This window comes from Solanum verrucosum, unplaced genomic scaffold (genome assembly GCF_900185275.1).
Source record: "Solanum verrucosum unplaced genomic scaffold, falcon-dt-bn FXZP01000307.1, whole genome shotgun sequence".
NCBI classification, from domain to species: domain Eukaryota; kingdom Viridiplantae; phylum Streptophyta; class Magnoliopsida; order Solanales; family Solanaceae; genus Solanum; species Solanum verrucosum.
The window spans coordinates 2,178,634-2,196,254 of record NW_026020264.1 but is presented as its reverse complement, the minus strand read 5'-3'; the positions used below and the strand labels follow the sequence as shown (position 1 = coordinate 2,196,254).

Here is a 17,621-nt window from a genome sequence, read left to right as displayed (position 1 = left end):
TCAGTAATGGTACACGGATTCGTCCTTCCATACAGCAAAGTGTAAATTTAGGTTGTCTTGTATTTTTACTTTTGTCTGTCCGTTCCTCATACCACAGAATTGCCTGACAATATTGACAGGTGTAGGTTGGAGGGCCCAAATTCAATCTTGTCTTGTATCCAGCTGTCATATAAGTCAGGTGGGAGACAATATAAGTATTGAATTCGTGAATAATGAAGTTCTGTACCTAATACAGAGTTATGTGTATATGTTATTATGTGTCTTGTTGACTGAGTGACAGATGTACCTGTACTGTTCTGACTGGCTTGTCTGCTACTACTTGTCTGCAGATGCATTACATGTGAGACGTCTGCACATTCCTCCATAACTGAGTCATTGGATTGGTTATAGTGTCCGCCTGAGAAGATGTTTATTAAAAAATTGTTACTCAGTAGAATACATCTTGGATTTCATCTGTAAGTATAGACTGTGTCTACGTTATTATGCATGACTAATATTACGTTGTATTTATGTTCCTACTGTAATGAGGCGTGAAGAGTTTCACATAATGTAAATGTATGGGAAAGATCGGTAGCAACTATTGTAACGTGCTAGTATTGATTAATGGGGAGATGTCTTTCATTCCTTCTGTGTTGTAATGTTTAGGTGTGGGATCGACATACGTAGTTAGTAGTTCAATTTGGTAAATTTGGTTCGGAGTTGTGCAGTGGATATATGGATCAATATGAACTTACCCTGTATTTGTCGATGGATTTCTGTCATTCTGATAGCTGTTGCGTGCACCACCTTTTCCAATATTTTGATGTAATAAAGAACACGTTTTGCTTGCTTCAGTGGGTGACCTTTGTACTGTCGTTGAAGTAATGTGAGCTTACGCTTCAAACGCGCATACTTTCCCCGAATTTTTTTGAGTTTTTGTATTTCCACAACCCCTTGGCTGGAGATTGATGACAATGTATAACTTTTTATTCTCTGTTTCAACATGCTGTCTTGGACTGCTAAAAGAGGCAGAAGTTGTTACAGTTTCCTAATATGGGCGGGTACATCAGCAGGCCTTCTAAACGCCTTAATAATGTTTGATATGACGTCCATTATGTCTGATCGAATGTTATTTGTAAAGCTTGATTTGTGCTAGCAGAGACGACGGGTAATCTGCAATGTTGAGAAATTATATATAAGCTTACAAAATTCAGTGCAACATAAGGAAGTTTGAATGTTAAAGTTGTGTTGTTGTAACCAATATTTCCTTTAATTTTTAAAAATGTGTATTTGTATCATTTATAGATGAGGCCTATATTTGGAACAACTACACGTAAATTTGTGGTGAATGCACCCAGTGGGCCATCCTAATTTACATGTTGCTTTATATTATTCAAGTGATATTGTGGTACTTTACCTTCACTCACCTGTGTTGTTGTTATCGATCGGGGTACAATGTAGTTCTCTTTATTTGGTTCTTTGAATTATATTTTGATGTATGTATCAGGCAACAGTCCCTGTTAAGCGCTTGATTTTGTCGTTGTTGGGTGGTTAAATTTGGCTTGTATATTTCTGTATTATGATTACCGGCCAATCTGACCGGTATTGAATTATCAACGGGGCACACTTGAATTCTTATAAGGCATCGGCATTGTTGGAGTTATGGGTAGATATCATCGGAATAAGGGTGGTACGCTATTTCAGTAACTGGCAGTTGAGTGTTTTATGAAATTCCAAGCAACATATTTATAGTTAGCCAAAGGACACATTGTTTAGCCCGTTATTGTGCAACAGTTGTATTGTTAGAACGCATTGGCGTTGTTTGAGTAATGGCAAGAGATTTTTGGAGTAATGGTGGTATGTTATTTCAATGGTAAGAATAGGTTGGATCTGATTCATAATACTTGTTGTAGTGTGTAATTGGTTGTTGTCTTTTTTTCAAATTTTAAGTGGCATGTATTAAGCAAGCCAAAGGACATACATTTTGGTACCTTTTTTTGCCGGTCTTTTTTTCTTAGTTGAAGCGGCATGTACTATCCACGTGAAAGGACATATTGTTTGTGTCCTTTTTCGTCCGTCTGTTGTACCCGTAGTCGGCGGCGACATTGTTTTATTATTGGACAACGTTTTGGGATTAAGGGTGGTGCGTTATTTCATTGGTGAATACGTTGTTTTTGAATTATAAATAGCGAGTAACTGGAAGGAAGTGAAAGGACACACCGTTTGAGGCCTTATTCATATTGAATGTAATTATGCCTTTTTTAACAGTGATGTGTGATTTTTTTTTAAATGAGTGGTGGTATATGGTGTTATTTATTTCTATTATATCTACGTTATCGAATACATTGGGGGTTTATCTATTATAGTTCTCATTTTAGTTTCAGTTGATGTGAATTGTGTTTATTTTGTGGCGTTAGATTCCGGTGAAGGTATTGGATTGTACAACTCGTTTGCGCAAAAATCTAAATGCCTGGCAGAACGCAACAAAAAAGCTAAAGAATGGAGTACTTTGCCTCGAACCTTGCTTTCTATATGTGCAGTTTCTGTCTAAATTAGAGACGTGCATTAGGTTCTCGCATTGTCGTTTGAAATTTAACTGGTTATTAGAAGGTAGACTTCATATAATCAAGAGAAGGTGGACATGAACACATTGTAAATATAGACACATTTTTAAGTGCGATATTTGTTGGAGTTGAGGAAACATAATACCCAATCATTCCACAGATGAACAACTTTTGCTATTAAATCACCCAAGTATGTACTCGTAAATTAATAATACCTTGACAAACAAATAAGGAGCTAGTTGATTACAATAATACTTCTACGGTCCATAACATATTTAATTGTAAATTGGGTTCTAAATGTGCATTTTTTTATTTGTCTCCATCACTTTCTCCATCGAGGTGTATCAAGTGCTTCATTTTCTTTATCAGCCTTCTTGCATAAACTCTTGTGTTGCCATTGGAAGTCCCTTCCCCGTCGGCCGGATGTTCTTCTGAGTTGTTGGTGTGTGAACCTCTTGACTTTTGCACATGTGAGTTCTGCATCGCTTCCATTTTGAGTTTTTTCTGTAGTTTAAAATGCATATTTAGCAGTAAAGGGGATGTAAGTTGGACGATTAGCTTTGGAAGTCAATGATGAATGAATTAAAAAGATAGGTATTAAAATGTAACTGATAACATTACATTTTTCTCTTTGTTAATGCGGTGTTGCAATTCCAATTCTTCATTCGGCACAAACACTTGTGTAACCGTATAATTTTCTAGCCCCTCTTTCAAATTGAAGTTGGTCAATTTAAGCTTGAATACAAAATCCTTGCCGCAGAGGCTCTCAATTAGCGATGGAACATGCGTATCACCTTTGGACATTTGATTTACCAACTTAGAAGCCGAAGTATCGAGCAACTTTTCCGCAACCCCATTAAAAAGAACCAAAGTTGTCTTCCCTCCGTTGTCTTTTACCTTAATGTGTATTTTGTACATGTGTGTGCCATAAATAATTAGTGTTTGAATAAAAGTACGCATGTGGTAGATTGTTAACTGTTTCCATACCTAACCAACGGGAAGTCACATTCTTTTTCGCACTTATTGCAGGTGTAGACGCCATCTTTAGGTTCTATTTTTTTGTTGCATAAGTTGCACGATATGTAGTGCCAACCAAAGTAGGTATCTATTTGACTGATCTGAGCACGCAATGTAACAAAACATTCCTAGTAATTGAAAAGAAATTAGTTCAATATGCAGTCAAAACATGTTGATCTAATGTATTGTTCATAAGGTACGAAGGTTGCTTAACGTACTAACCTCTATGTCAAAACTCCAGTCCGAATCCAACAACTCAGTAATAGTCATCCGGCTCTGGAACATTGCCTCCGCAATAGGTATGTTACTTCCATTACCACTCTCAATTGTTTGTATGTGAACGGGTTTGGTTGCAAACTTTTGAATCAATGAGGTGATGTGGTCCGTTTGAAGATTCACATACGTTTTGGTTGCTTCTGTGGTGGCAAAAGTAATTTCACCTGTTATAAAATTAGCTTTACACGTTACGTTGACCTAATGACGTTAAAACTGCACTTAACCAATATGCTTTGTAATAGTATTTACCTCTGAATTCCTTCACTGTTGTTGCCGTAATAATGACAATGTATGGACCGTATTCAGGGGGGAATAAGTATGGGTAAAATCCTTCACCGTAATCCTCCCAAAGGGTTATTTTGGCTTTGGCAGACCTATCCTCGCTAAACAAACAACGTAACCTGTTAGTGTTCTGCTTGATGTTTTGGGGTTACTTTAATATAAGCGAAAATAATCAGATGAGATTTATTAATTACGGATCAGTAAGAATGTGAAGGTCTCGTTTTTTCCACTTTGAACCAACACTCTCTAGATCACCTATTCCACATAAGCATCCGACTACATCTACAAGTTCAATAGGGAGAATATTAAGTACATACGGGGATGAATGTGTGTTAGATAATTGAAGTGTAAAAGTTTACCTGATAGGTAGGTGTTGTTATTGACCCTTGAGCGAACAATGTTTGGCCGAATAAACTGGAAGCCATTTTTAGGGATATTAACAGTATCATCATTTATTTTTTGTATGGCAGTTATCCGCAGAAAAGTGATTTTAACATCAGATTGTACGGGTCTGTATTCACCCATACTTTCAGCGACCTTAAAGTTCCTGATAATGATCACAGAGCCTTCGGATAAATTAGCACGAAACCGGTTGACTTGATTCTTCCAGATTACCGCATGTACCAAAGTTCCCTGTTACATGTCAGTTGGTAAGTGCATCCGCAATAACCTGATCAACAACAATGTGGTTAAAAGTTGAAATGAAAGGGGTATTACCTTTTCGTCAATAAGTATCATGTCTAGACTTATCATCTCTTTGCTTCTCTTGTAGTTTTTAAATTCCCACATCCGGCAAACTCGTACCTTAACCAACCAGTCATCCTTTGTAGTATCCAAATCTGAAAGAAGTGAATAGGCCATATGGTTGTAACAATTAAAGGTTAGAGGAAGAAGAAATGTGTGCTTTTAAAGAAAGGCAGAGAGGGGTTATCGTTAATGGGTGTCTAGGAGTCTGCAAGGCATTATATAGACATTGAGGGAAATTGAAAGAGGGTTGCAACCGTTAGGAAGAGACGTATTGTTTTGGAAGTACATTTACGAAGAGGCGCAATTTGGAACAACCGTTAGGTCCAGAAGTCGTGTTTAGCAAGAGATGTTAGGAAGTGACGCATTCTTTGAGAAGAGTTGTATTTAATAACAATCTGTGGAGCCGTGTTTGTAGTATTAAACAGGCTAGTTGCAGGTTTGATTAGGGAGTTGGAATTTCATTCTATAGTGGGCCTTAATAGCCCTGAGTTTGATCAAATAATTAAGTGAATCAAACTAATCCCGCCTAGTCGTAGATATGCTATGGTGTTGACTTAAACAGAGACTTGTGAGGTATACATAGAACACTGAAGGCATGGGCCTTTGCATTGATTGGATTTAGGGGGTAAAAACATGTTTATTTGTTAACGTTTTATTCTCCCGCTCCCTCTTAAAATACATCCAATTACAGGTAGAGGGAGGGTAAACTCGGTGATAACAAAATTGTCCCTGAAATTGTCTTGCCTCTTAACTGATAGCCGCCATCAACAGTTGGGGATAAAAATTCACTACTATGATTTACTATGATGGATTAATTCTCTATAGTTTATTGGTTTAACCTCAAACCAGATAAAAATGAAGTTTTAAATATGGGATTTAGTGTGAAAACTTTGATTTTTAATACTCCATTTTGTTTGAAATCTTTAAATTAATGAACTTTGATTATATACAAATTCTATAAATGCGGAAGATCTTATTTAAAGTTGGAGACATCCAGGTAACCTTTTGTAAGCATGCAATTTGTAATTGTAATTGCAGAGAGTTTTACGTTATGGTAAAAAATGGTATTTTTGGGAGACAAACGTGGACTTTCACAGGCCAACGTAAAGTTAAGGTTGACTGGTAACGTCATCAGTTTTGTTGGATTCCGAGATTGGAAGATATCTGTATCGACGTTTCATAAACATATTTTAAAGCCATTTTGGGTTGAATTTGAAAATAATAAATATTATATTAAATAATTAGCCAAACGTAGTCTGATAAAATTATGAGGGATACAAGTTCGTTACCTAATAAAGATATGGGTATTATAACAGTCATAGCAATCATGCAAGTTTAATGAGGGCAATCAAATGAAAAACGATAGTGGTTGTTCTTCAGTATAAGGTTTGAGTGTATATAGCGTGTCAAATGACCATTTAGTCTGCTTGTACTGGTAAAATGAAGTTAATGAAGGTATCTGATAAGTTTTCAGAGAAAGAAGCATCTTCATCCTTGTTCATGTTACCCTTTTCCCTCAAAGATGTAATCTCTTCAGTTTCTATTGACTTGGAGAAATCAGGAGGTGCAGTATTCCTGATCTCTGTTCTTTCATCACCAGGGTTAAGATCGGTAAGGATTTCGCTAGATATCTCACCATTCTTTCCAAGCACATCCTAAGATGAAGTCTTTCTTTTTTTCCTGTTAGTTGATTGCTTGTTAGTTTGTGTTTGGTGCTGTTACTTGCCTTTCTTTCATTATATATGTGAAATCAAGAGCCTACACTGCCACCATTTTGTTTCTCCAAATGGAGACATTTAATTCATATCAGAACAAAGTTGATGCAGAACAAAGTTGATGCGGAACAAATATTTTTGTGAAAGCTGTGAGAAGAAGTGATGCATAAACAAAATGCACAGAGGAGCATACTTCCACAACAATGTCAATGCTAAGCAATCGCGGGGGTACGGGCGAGGAATTGGAAGGTAAAGGGTAGCAATGTGATGGCGTAAATGTCAAATAACTTATTTAAAGACATTCCCCTATGTAGCCTAGTTTGCGCTTAGAAATTTGTAGATGCAGCTGTAGAAAGTTTTTTAATCCGACAAAGTTTGGAATGTTACGCGCACTAATGGGCACTTTGAAAGGATCACGGCAACGAAAAGTAGAATGGTATCAAAGGATGATTCGTCAACGTATTCTATAGATGGCTAACGTTGACATTTACAACAAATAATACTTCATTTAATAAATTGGGCTACGAATTCTGATAAAATGATGTTGGAGGAAGTACACAAGTTTGTGACATAAATTAAATTAGTATGTAATCAGCTTTGTGACAGCGTGTTCTGGTAAAATGATGTTAATGAAGGAACAAAAGATTTACTTGGATATATTTCTTCAAAAGCCAAGTTGTAACATAATACAAAGATAATAGGAAGTGAGTTGTTCAAAATAAATTGATATTGCCACCGCACTTCCAATGTTAACAAATTTAGGGGGTTAGGGCAAGTTTGGGAAGTAATAGGAAAGCAAAGTTATAAGGTAAAAAGGAGATAAGAATGTATTAAAACATAAGGCATTGGTTCCGCAACCATTGTTAATTAGCTCCTGATGGTTCTTCCAGGTTTGTGGAATGAATGAAGGCCCTTATGTGGGATTGTTGTCTCCGCAGGTAGTTGATTCTCAATTTATCAAAGTGCGCGTATTCCATTCCACGGATTTGGAGGTAGTTCTGTTTTAGAAGTAAGAAGAGACAAATAGTAAGCAGGACATTCATTTCTTATTTTTAGCTTCTCAAATCAGCGCTTTCCGTGAAGGGCGTCTATCATAAGAGCCCTCATCAGGAATGTAATCTGTACTATAAAAGTCCATAGGCAGCTGCACTGGTCTTGCTTGTATTAGTTAGGCCTGCAAGCAACTGGTGCATTTGCATTCCATCTCCATAACGAAATCCTCATTAGTTTGGATGTTTACCTGCACATGGGTCATTGCGAGAAGTTAGTTAGGCCATTATTTGGTGTAATGTATATTTATAATCGCCATACTAAACAGTTAATTGCTAAGAAATACCTCTTCAGTTTGCACCATTCTTGGGCTGACGTTCTGGAAGATTTCCCTGTAAACAATTTTTTTTATGTATGTAGGGTCATCTGTGTCCTCGTCCGCAATGACAATTGTCAATCTCCCTCCCTTAATAACGGCAGAAAATCTGCCTACACAATGCCCATACAGTAATTTTAACAGATTTCCAAAATGTTTGTTCCCTGTTTTTTTTTTAGACAAGGTAACTTTGTATTCACACAAGAAAAATTCATCATCCAAAAAATGATGAATTGGAAACTTACATCCCACCCATGGGTATACTTTACAAGTTTCCTATAAAATAAAATAAATCTACTATATCCCCTACAAGATTCTGTTCTCTGTTTTGTTAGTTTTTTTCCAACCAATTTCAGATGCACATTCCATGAAGTAATATGAAATATGCAAGAGACAATAAAATTATTGTGTATGAAAAGCAAACAGGAATATATTGGAGTTAAAAGATCAGCAGAGCTGTTATGCAACATAGGATTCACGGTCAGTAATTACCTTCTCCTCCACAAGGAAGTATTCTTGAATAAAGGATGCATCTGTTGAACAGCAAATAGAATGCTTCAAAGAAACTGTAATTCGGTCATATAGTTAGGAGGTGGTCATGGAAATCACTTCTTGCAGAAATGCATTGTACGAGCTTACCTCTTTTACTTTAGTGGTTTCTTGATGAAATTCAAGCTTTGAAAAACCCCTGAACACATATTTTCTTACCTCCACAATAGAACAATATTGTTTGCTATTATAATAGTAATACTGCAATCCAACAAAGATTTTAGTTAAGAAGTTACCTAACAGTTCTGTAGGAGGAGTTAGATTTAAAGAGTGGATGCAGTTCTTTAAGCATTCGTTATATGCCTGCGTATGTCTAGATTTGAGAAACTGCTTTACGATTTAAGAGGTGATTTAAATTCAGGGAAGGGTGTGAGGGTGAGAAATCCAATGAATGATGCAAGGGTTAAAATTATGTATGTATACCTGGAGTGGCCGGGGTTTTTTGTATGTGTTGTTGGGTCCATACCAGACAGTTGATTTGCATCAATAGCGAGCTTCCTGGTGATTGACAAACAGGATGAAATAGGGGATGAAAATATGAGACACACGAGTAGGCACCATTATACAGAGTAACGATAGCACATGCGTAACGGGTGAGTGGAAAATGAATGAATGTATACATGTATTGGGTTTGTTTTAAATCCTTTGTGTCCATAGAAGCAGCGTGTACATTTGCGTCTAGGTAAGCAGTCCTGATAGGAGACAAAGTAGAATAGTAAAGGAGTTTGCTTATTAAAAAATCAAGGGGAAAAAAATAATGAAACGTAATTTGTTACAAAACTGATTTAAATAAAAAAGGGGATGAAAATATAAAACGCACGATAGGCACCAGTGTACAAGTAACGCTAACGCACGTGTAACGGGTGAGTCGAAAATGGATGAGTTTGTACCTGGATTGGGCGGGGGTTTGTTGTAAATCCTTTGGGTCCTTAGAAGCAGCCAGTACATTTGTGTCCATATTAGAAGTCCTGGTAGCTGGTAGGAGACAAAATTTGAAATGTAAGGGAGTTTGCACTTTCAAAACTTCCAGGTCATCTAGTTTTGCAAAAAAGAAATGAACATTATATACAAAAATCAAATATTAAACAACATGACTTTATAAGAACCAATGTGTATAAACTCTATATGCACTTCAAATTTTGCCCAATAAAGAGAATGCCATCTTCAAGAGGGCAACTAAATATAGACAATTACATAGTCTCTTGCCTAACATACCAGGGCATCTAGATTTGCAACAACAAAATGAACATTATATAAAAAAATCAAAGCTAAAACAACATGAATTTATAAGAATTAATATGTATAAACTCTACAGGCAGTTCAAATTCTGCCCAACAAAGGGCATGCCATCTTCAAGAGGCAACTAAATATAGAAAGGTACTACACTATTGAAGACATAGTCTTTTGCCTAACATACAAGGTCATCTAAGTTTTGCAACAAAGAAATGAACATTATATACAAAAATCAAAGTTTAAACAACATGACTTTATAAGAACCATTGTGTATAAACTCTATATTCACTGAAACCATGTAAGAACCATTTGAACTGCAGTAATAGCAAGAAACATAACTATCAATTCCGAAAGGAGGGTAAGAAAGAGATGCCCAAATATAGCAAAAAAAAAGAAGTGTTGGCATCTAAGTTTTGCAACAAAGAAATGAACATTATATACAAAAATCAAAGTTTAAACAACATGACTTTATAAGAACCATTGTGTATAAACTCAAAATTCACTGAAACCATGTAAGAACCATTTGAACTGCAGTAATAGCAAGAAACATAACTATCAATTCCGAAAGGAGGGTAAGAAAGAGATGCCCAAATATAGCAAAAAAAAGGAAGTGTTTGGCCATAACATTTTATCTAAGTTTTTCAGTTTGACCATCGAAAATTCCAAACACAACTAAAAACAACCAAAACCCTGTTTTTACTATTTACACATTAAAAAAACCTAAGATTAGTTGCAAGAACAATAACCAAACAGAATTAACACAAAAACCCAAGGTAATTTCAGAAGTGAATTTGGGGAGGGTAAGTGTACGTAGACCTTACTCCTACTAAACAAAATGACTCCCCCGCATTATATGTCATTCATTTTTTGCTAACACTGAAGTAGAAAGGTGCATCTTTTTTTTACATTCTTGTTTGTAAAGGGGAAAATATCGCTGCTAGAGGTTCTGGGTGATGAGTATGATCTTACTTAATTACCTAGGGTTTGTTCTAAGATTAGGTCGTTATAATTTCTTCTAATCTAAACAAAGGAAAACCCTAGAACAATTCAATATGAAGGGGACAAATCGTGGGAGTGAAAAATGTATCAATGTTTACCTGGTTTGAGTGGGGGTTTGATTGAAATCCTTCTGGTATGTAGAATCAGGAAGTGAGAGTGCGTGAATATTAGCAGCATGGGGGAATGAGTGTAGCAGTTGGAAGCAACGGAGGAAATTGGAGGTTGTGTGTATGCCGAGTTGCAGCAATGTAAGGAGGGAGTTTTGGTTTAGGAGTAATATATAAAAATGGGGTGATGGTATGGAAGAGGCGTGTTGGCAAGGCAAGGGGGATGTTGTTTAGTTGTGGATGTGACTGTTTGGAGGCGAAGGGTTGTTTTGGTATTTTTAAAGTTGTGGGAGAATTAAGGTGGGTATTTTTGGTATTTAAAAAATTGAAGGAGAATTAAGGCTTGTGATGGCGCCACATCACCGGGTTGAGGGTTCCCCTTTATATATATATATGATTTTGCTCATAAGTGAGCTAATATAGAAACTTATTTGTCATTTGTCTTTTTAATTTCAATTTTAAATAACAAATAAATGTAGCGATAAGATTGAGGGTAGAAATGAAGCATATCTTTCTAAATTTAAGTAAAAATAAACAGAGTAGAAGTAACATTAGGGTTATCGATAGGACGATTCATTGGGTTATTTTTAAAAAAATTATATCATTCAATTTTTCGGCTATTTTATAATGTATAATCAAAATTAAAATTTTAAAATCATCCGAATCCTAATTTATGTGACACAAGCAGTACAAAAATTAGTCTTTTTTTTGTTGTCTTGTAGATATTTTAAGTTATTATTTATTGTAAATTATAGTACTTTTTATTAAAGTTTTTAATAACATATGTTACTTTTTATGTTTGAGAGTTAAACCAACTTTTTTTTATGTGTTTTGTCTTTTTCCATTTTCAAAAACTAATACTCTCTCCATTTCATTTTATATGTCATTTCTTTTTATAAATATATTGATTATTCCCTCTTCTTATTGGAACACATGTTGACTTCTTATATAGTAGTTATTCCCTCTTCTTAGTAAAGTAATAATATGCAATAACAGTCGCATTATTGACTTCTAACAATTATTTGCATTTTTTAATATTTGCCCTAAAAAGATAAAATTATATGTCATCAAGTTTAATAAGCTTAACAACAATTAAACAATTTGTTTCAAGGTCTCTTTGTTTTAGTTCTTTTCACTTTACCAAAAAAAGAAAAACTTTAGTTACGTCACTCTTCCTTCAAAAAGAAAAAGAAAAAAAGACCATTTTGGGCAAGAAGTTGAACTCCTAGTAAAGATTTGGTCCGTGTTCTCCTGAGAAAGGAAGAAGCTCAATTGCTTGTCGATTAAAAAAAAATCCTTTGTCAAACAATTTTGGACCTCAGAAAAAAAACAACATAAAATCTCCGAAAAAATGTGTTTTCAAGAATTTGCAACAGAAGATTCAGCCACCAAGTCCACTGCTCTCTACTCCATCAATTTCCCATTTTTTCAAACCCCCAACTCATAATGGTTGGAACTATTTCTGGGTCTGGAAGATCATTAGCTGAAACTCACTCTACTCCATGTTTGTGCTTGAATCCTAGTCTTAACTCAGGCAGCACTAATTTTAAGAGTAATAGGGAATTGGGGTTGTGGAGAAGCTTTAAGGGGAGAAAGCAGTTGAATCTAAGTAGCAGTTTCTTGGAAGCATGGTGTGAGTGGAGGTTATCTGCAAAGATGGTATCTTTGGCTTTAAATGGAGGTTCAAGAAAGAGACAGAAGATTAGGAAATTCACTGTTGTTGGTGGGTTGGAAGTGGAGGATGATGATTCAGGGGAAGATGTTAAAAATGTAAGTTTTTTTGTAAATTGTTACTACTTTTTATTATTATTATTACTAGTAATTAGACCAGAAATTTTCCAATGTGAAGAATTGATTGTGTTCTTTATTATCTGCTCGTACATGATAGTGGGATTCTATAAATTGATTAGCAATAGTGAATTGTATAGTGGATTCTGTTGAGCAAGCTTCAGCTTACTAAGGACGTGAACTTAGATGGGAGGTTATGGAGGACATGGATTAGGGTAGGAGGGTTAGTTAGGTAGTTGAGAGTTGTTTCACTTTTGCTTCCATACTAGTAGTTGTAGCATTACTCAGGGAAATCTTGGTTTTCCATTTTTGTTACTATTTGATGTTTCTTGCACTTCAAATTTTTTGTTGTAGTGACTGTTCCTTTTTAATATGCTTTGTCTTACGGTCTTTAGCATTTTGTATTGGATTCTTCAGTCCTGCTGTTTTTGTTTTTCAAACTGCTTTGTAATGCTTTTACCTGCGTTAAGGTCCATCGATAACAACCGCTCTACCTCCCAAGGTAGGGGTAAGGTCTGCTACACACTAGCCTTCCCAGACTCCATTTATGGGATTACACTGGGTATGTTATTATCTGCTCACAGTGATTCTGTGTATTTATGACAAATGTATTATCTTTCATTGACATGGGAATGTTGAAGTTTGTTGCAATAGTTTGTAGATAGAACAACCTTGACTGAATGTTGAACATTTCCTTGTTGGTTATAAATCCTGGGAAGAAATGTGAACATCTATAGAAATTAGATATAAGTGAACGGGTATGGTCAAACGGGAAATTTTTGGTTGTGTTGTGTTTATTGAAGGTTTTTACAGTTGATTATAGACTGCTCTCGTTGGGCTTTAGCGAAAAAAACTTGCAAATTTATACTTTTAATCATCAGTTTGAAAAATGTTTAAAATGATTAGGGGATAAGGTAGCTGTCTTTTGTATGGTTAGACGAAGGAATCTCAATAATATAAATTCATTGCTTAAATTGTTTTCTGGTCTTTTTTCCAAATGGCTTGTACTACTCCTTTTGTTGCAGAGCCAATCGATTCCTCCACAGGTGTAGTTAGCTAAAGTTTGGTTCATTATTACAGTGCTCTCTTTGTTGATTCTGCACTTGAATTTTGTCCATCCATAAAAATGAAATCTGCTGAAACTGTTTTATCCTCGGTTTGCTGGAACTGTATGACTTCAAAGTGAACCGTGTCCGATCTCCTTTTGCAGTTCCGTTTTTACTTGATCATAATCAACTCCTTAAGTGATTGGCATTTGCAGGAAATAATCAATGTTATCACTTACAAAGCTGTACGGACTGTTCTTCAACAACTCTATGAGATGAACCCCCCACAGTACACATGGTTTTACAAGTAAGTTTAGATTTCTTTTCTTCTTAAGCGTATCCACTCTCCACTCTCCAGATATGATGATCCTCTGATTTAGCCCAACGATTCAAGTTAGCATTTAGGCTGTTGATGTTACAAAAACTGACACCTTAATCCAATTTAAACAAAATCATGTGAGGAGTGATAGATGCAAAGACCATCACAGTTTTGGTGTTATTGTTTTTTACTCCTTTAAAGCAAGGGAAAGAGGAAAATAAATTGACAATTTCAAAGGAGATGGGCTCTAGATTGGATTGGAAGGATGGGAGTGTGGTTGTGGTTTAGTGGTAGTGGCTGTTGGTTAGAGAAGGCTGGGGAAAGGAAGTAAAAATGAATGCGGGCGAGGTAAACTGAGAGAGGGCAAGAAGCTGCATTGGAGGGGCAGTGAAAGGCCTGAACGGCAGCTGAGGCAGTTATATGCTTTGTTAGAACAAGGATAATACAGATAATAATAATATTCAAGACCCAAAATAGGACTTGCTTGTCTTAGTGGACACGTCAAGACGTTTCTTGAAAATAGTTGGAGTCTCCTCTCCCACAAGCAAATGGAAGAAATTCAACTAAGCCACACAACAAGTATCACTCAAGAACGTTGATCTTCTATTCTTGATCTGTGGTTTCACCTTTTGGTCAATGTCTCTCAAATATTTTCAAGGGAAAGAGTTTTTGAAGTGCTTTTCTTTTATGAGAAAACAAGAACTATTTATAAGATAAAAGTTCTTGTAAGAAGAGTTTTCATCAAATAACATTTATTAATAGGTTTGTGAATTTTGGACGATAAATGTATTTTTCAAAAGAACCTAACGTATAAACAAAATGAAGTGAAACCTATGGATTCACATTCATTCAATAAGAAAATCAAAACTTTTATCAAATGTATTGTTCCAAAAATAATTGAACATTTGTTCCAACATGCTTCTCTTGTCGTCCTTTGCTTTTTCTATTTTATTATTAAAATACGATGAGCGTTTTATCTCCTGAGCTTTTATATGTTTTCCCTTTTATAGTGCATTTCATTTTTCATTTGACATTCTTTGGCTCTCTTGAAACTGTTTCTTTTTCCTTTTCCTAGATATCTGTTAATCTTGATTTGAATGGAAATACGGAAAATATTGTCCGAATTTGCTTTTCCACTTGAAGGTAACATTAAATTTCTCCTGAGAACTTGTATTTTAAATCATCCATTCCCTAAAAAATGGCAGAAGTACTCACTACCCCCCTGAACTTGAAGCTTTTTATACGGTGTACACCTAAACTAAATTTTGTTTTAATTACCCCCCCGAACTTGTTTATTCCTCTGTCGCGTGCACCTTTTTCATCCACCTGGCGTAGAAATTGACAACACACTCTATTAGGCGCGTGAGGAAGTGATTTTTTGCCACATCACAAAGCTACAACGGTAAAAAAACGTAAAATCTCCATTTTTCTTTAATATTTGGCATATTTTAAACAAAAAATAGGGCAAAATGTAAATGAAAAGTAAAGGAAACAAAGATTAACACTTACTTGGTAAGAATTTCAGACAAATTTGAAATTTAATCGACCAACTTCACGTCTAGAAAACCCAAATCCAGAAGGAGTTTCGCGAAATCAGCCCTTATTCAAAAATAACTTTTAAACAATGAATTTTAAATTTAAGAAATTTATTTTTTGCAATATTAATTTATCCAGGTGGAAATCCACATCACCAATTTAGACAGCTGTCACGCGCGTGTAGTCACAACAGGAGTAGGTGGACGAAAAAGGTGTACGCGACGGAGGAATAAACAAGTTCGGGGGGTAATTAAAACGAAATTTAGTTTAGGTGTACACCGTATAAAAAGCTTCAAGTTCAGGGGGGTAATGAGTACTTTTGCCCTAAAAAATACCTTTTAAAATTGGATTATACTACCACTTTTGCGAGCTTAGTATGCTCTGATTTGGAGTCACCAAGGGAGTGACTTAGTGGTCGAATAAGTGGAATAATACCTCGGGAAGCTTGGTTCAAATCACAGTAGAGGTAATACTAGGTTAATTGTTCTCAGTTGTCCAAGCTTTGATGGACAGAGTTGATTATCTAATATATACCTGTGCTAGTGGGATTAGTCAAGATGTACACAAGCTAGCGTAGACACCACCGTTATATGAAAAGAAGAACAAAGCTCCAAACTGGAAGCACAGGGTCTAAAGTGTAGTTTCACCTGGTAAAAAGTAGCGAAACTGCTGTGTCAAAGAATCTTGTTTGTTCAATGGCACTGAGAGGTATGAGTCTTTTGATGGTTTTGCTCACTGGTTATTTCACTAATTTTTTTTATCCTTTTCCGTTTTACAGTTTTATAGCAAACCACGTGCCTAACACTGGGAAAAATTTCCTTCAACAGCTTTTCAAGGTAACATTGTATATATTGATAAATATTCTATCTTTCTATATGGAAAAAGTGAATATATGGCATGCAACTTGCAAGGATTTTCCCTCTGTCCTTCGCATCCATTTAAATATGTTTTCAAGGAAATAGCACTGTAATAATGTTCGCTTAGATTTAAGGATAACTACCCTCATATTAGCTGAGTTTTGCATTTTGTCTGTATTGTTATGTGTGTGTGATAGTTTCTAAAAGTTTCGCAGGAAAAGCGAGAACTTGCTGAGAGAGTGATGATTACACGTCTTAGCCTTTACAGCATATGGATGGAGGTATGCCACTTTGATTTTAGCTACTGCTTGATGTAAATGTTTTGCTCCTTCAAAAGTACCGTGTTCTTGAATTATACATATCTTTGTTCAAAAGCAGTCTATTGACCTGTTCTTTATGACAAACAAATAGTTTAATTTATGGCGAAAGGCGTACTAATCCCTTTTATCTATCTTCCATTCGTCTGTATTGTATCATGGACGAGTGGAAATTTGCTATTTCAACTGCAATGATGCAGAGGAAAGCTAATGAACATTCTGTGTTGGATGTAGAAATGTGATCATGCTGAATTATATAACAGAATATCTGATGAGAATGTGGAACTGATGCGTGAACGACTAGCTCAAACTGTTATATGGCCATCTGATGATGATGAGATTGCTGGAAGTTTGGATTAGCTAGCTCTCTTTGGTGTTTTATTTTGCCCTTCCTTTTTCCATTAGTCTTGATAGGCAATACTGTATAGTGCATCTGATTGACCAATATATCAGGCTACATGTTTTTCATCCATACATATTTGATGTGACTTCAAGGTTGCAATCATTTCTGAATGTTTATAATGATTGGCAGATCACATAGAATTATGCCGTCATCTCTGTTGGGTTCTGAAGGGTGATTATAGCGTCATGCGGAAGCTTATAATTTGCAAATCATATGGTTGACAAATCAGACGACAAATAAAAACATACTAAAGATATATTATTAATATGGTTTGGTCAAACGACCTACATATTATAAAACTAATATAATATTGAAAAAAAACATAAATATGTTTAGGAGAAAATCTCCCCATAAACAAGACTCTTAACTGACTACATTGTGGATTCTCTTGTGTTTTTTATATGAGAAGAGGGGTCTTCAATTTATAGAGTTCCAAACTTTTCTTCCAAGGAAAGAATAACTCAAATATGGAGAATATTATATTTTCCTTTCAGGAAAAGTAAAAACATTTATGGTAATGT

The 17,621-nt window shown here is 35.5% G+C and overlaps 1 protein-coding gene across 1 annotated transcript; it reads left to right on the top strand.

The window, feature by feature from the left end:
- Positions 1-12,069: 12,069 nt before the first annotated feature.
- LOC125833659 (chaperonin-like RbcX protein 2, chloroplastic) lies at positions 12,070-17,240 on the top strand. The gene is made up of 5 exons (XM_049512828.1): positions 12,070-12,604; positions 13,884-13,975; positions 16,302-16,359; positions 16,596-16,661; positions 16,932-17,240. Exons 1-5 carry the CDS (start codon positions 12,281-12,283, stop codon positions 17,055-17,057), a joined length of 666 nt encoding a protein of 221 aa, XP_049368785.1. The 5' UTR covers positions 12,070-12,280; the 3' UTR covers positions 17,058-17,240.
- The last annotated feature ends 381 nt before the right edge of the window (positions 17,241-17,621 follow it).

Coding starts and splice junctions, on each gene's coding strand:
- LOC125833659 (XM_049512828.1), top strand. CDS start 12,281: ATGGTTGGAACTATTTCTGGGTCTGGAAGATCATTAGCTGAAACTCAC. Junction 12,605..13,883: donor CAGGGGAAGATGTTAAAAAT/GTAAGTTTTTTT, acceptor TGGCATTTGCAG/GAAATAATCAATGTTATCAC. Junction 16,662..16,931: donor TTTACAGCATATGGATGGAG/GTATGCCACTTT, acceptor TGTTGGATGTAG/AAATGTGATCATGCTGAATT.